This window comes from Pundamilia nyererei, unplaced genomic scaffold (assembly GCF_000239375.1).
Source record: "Pundamilia nyererei isolate P.nyererei 1_Seehausen unplaced genomic scaffold, PunNye1.0 scaffold00625, whole genome shotgun sequence".
NCBI classification, from domain to species: Eukaryota; Metazoa; Chordata; class Actinopteri; order Cichliformes; family Cichlidae; genus Pundamilia; species Pundamilia nyererei.
The window spans coordinates 23257-24862 of record NW_005188026.1 but is presented as its reverse complement, the minus strand read 5'-3'; the positions used below and the strand labels follow the sequence as shown (position 1 = coordinate 24862).

Below are 1606 nucleotides of genomic sequence, written 5' to 3'. Positions count from 1 at the left end.
AGGACAAGCTGATGGCATAAGATGTAAGTACAACTCCTCCAGTTTCATATGCAAAAAAAATTATTGTGCTAGCTTACGTGGTTGCAGTGCTACCGGGATTTTAAAATACAAAATGGAGCGTGTCTGCTCCGACTGGCTTTAAAGGGTTAATGTTAGGTGTAACTATATAGTGTAGAAATTACATGATATGCAGAGAGGGTATATAAAATTGTTCATATCATGTTTGAGGGAAATAAGTCAGTAATGTAACAATGCTAAATCTCCCAACACCGCATGCAATTTCCACTCGCGAGCTTCAGATTGTGGTTTGAGGAAGGTATCCATCTCAGTCAAGTCAAGCAGTCACCTCTACTTTTTTTGGTATACCAAAAAGGAAATTGGTTGGTTCTTACATTTACAAAAATCGAACTTATAATTTGAACAAAATAATTTCATGTTTTTGTGGTGAACGTAATGAAATCATGTAGGATCTGTATGAAATTCATCAACTTAATTTGTTCTTGTTGAGATGACATGATACAATCTAGTAAGTTCAAGTTCAAATTTTATCCCGCCAGGCACACGACCCTCCATGTCTGCCACCCGTCCATCGTGTACTCGGATCCAATCGGATGAGCTGTCCAGGGTGTACCCTGCGGCTTAACCTATTGCAACCTAAGCCCTACAACCCGGAAAAAGATAGGAGAATGGTAGTTGTTGTAAATCCATTCAATTTTTATGTTAGCCAGACTCTAGACTTTGTTTAACATGTCATATGTAATATGAAGACAACATGTAGTATTTATGTCACCAAGTAGTATTGGGGTAAAAGTTATTGAATAGTGTTGCAAAAAAATGACAAAATTGTGAAGGTCTAAAATATTCCGTATTATTGAATATGAATCAGGTGTGTTGATTTAAATAAGTTGTGTAAGTTTCTGCCAAAGCAAAAAAAATGTCTGCAACCAATGTCCACTAATAAATTAAGTAAATCCAACATGCTCTTTTTTTTAGTGCACTGACACTGACACCTTCAACGGACACACCTTCACTTTACACAAAGTTTGAATATATGGAAACATCCTGTGAGTGAAAGTGTGTGTGAAGGTGTGTATGTGTGTGTTAGTATCAGGATCAGAGAACGACAGCTTTCCTCTGTTCCAGTCCAGATTCACTCTGATCCTCTGGAGCTTCTTCTGTACTGAGAGAGCAGTGAGAGGAGCTGATGGTGAGCGTGCTGAGTATTTACCTTCATAGAACCATATTCTCCATAATCCAGACTGTATCAGTCCCTTCCTCTGCACAGACTCTGCTAGCACACCCAATTCCCACCCTTTACTGTCTCCAAATTCAACATCCCAGCTGTGAGTCCCTGAGTTAAAGCCCTCAGAGCCCAGGACAGAGTAGAACAAATCAAACCTCTCTGGGTTATCAGGAAGCTGCTGCTTCTCTCCTCCATATCTCACACTGGTCAGATCTTCAGACAGGATGAGGTTTGGATGAGCAGTGTTTGGGTCCAGAATGAGAGGAGTGTAGGAGACCATGTCCTTCATGTTGTTCCAGATGTTGAAGGTCAGGTTGCCCAGGTGTTTGGCCTGGTCTATCAGAGCTCCTGAGGGCAGCTGTG

The 1606-nt window shown here is 40.7% G+C and overlaps 1 protein-coding gene across 1 annotated transcript in view; it reads right to left on the bottom strand.

Annotated features, from left to right (window-relative positions):
• Positions 1-1606, bottom strand: part of LOC106455974 (tripartite motif-containing protein 35-like) — a 55550-nt gene that overhangs the window by 50763 nt on the left and 3181 nt on the right. Inside the window, exon 2 of the mRNA XM_013907937.1 lies at positions 1312-1601. Within this exon, the coding sequence (XP_013763391.1) occupies positions 1312-1601 (290 nt within the window). The remainder of the gene's footprint in view (positions 1-1311; positions 1602-1606) is intronic.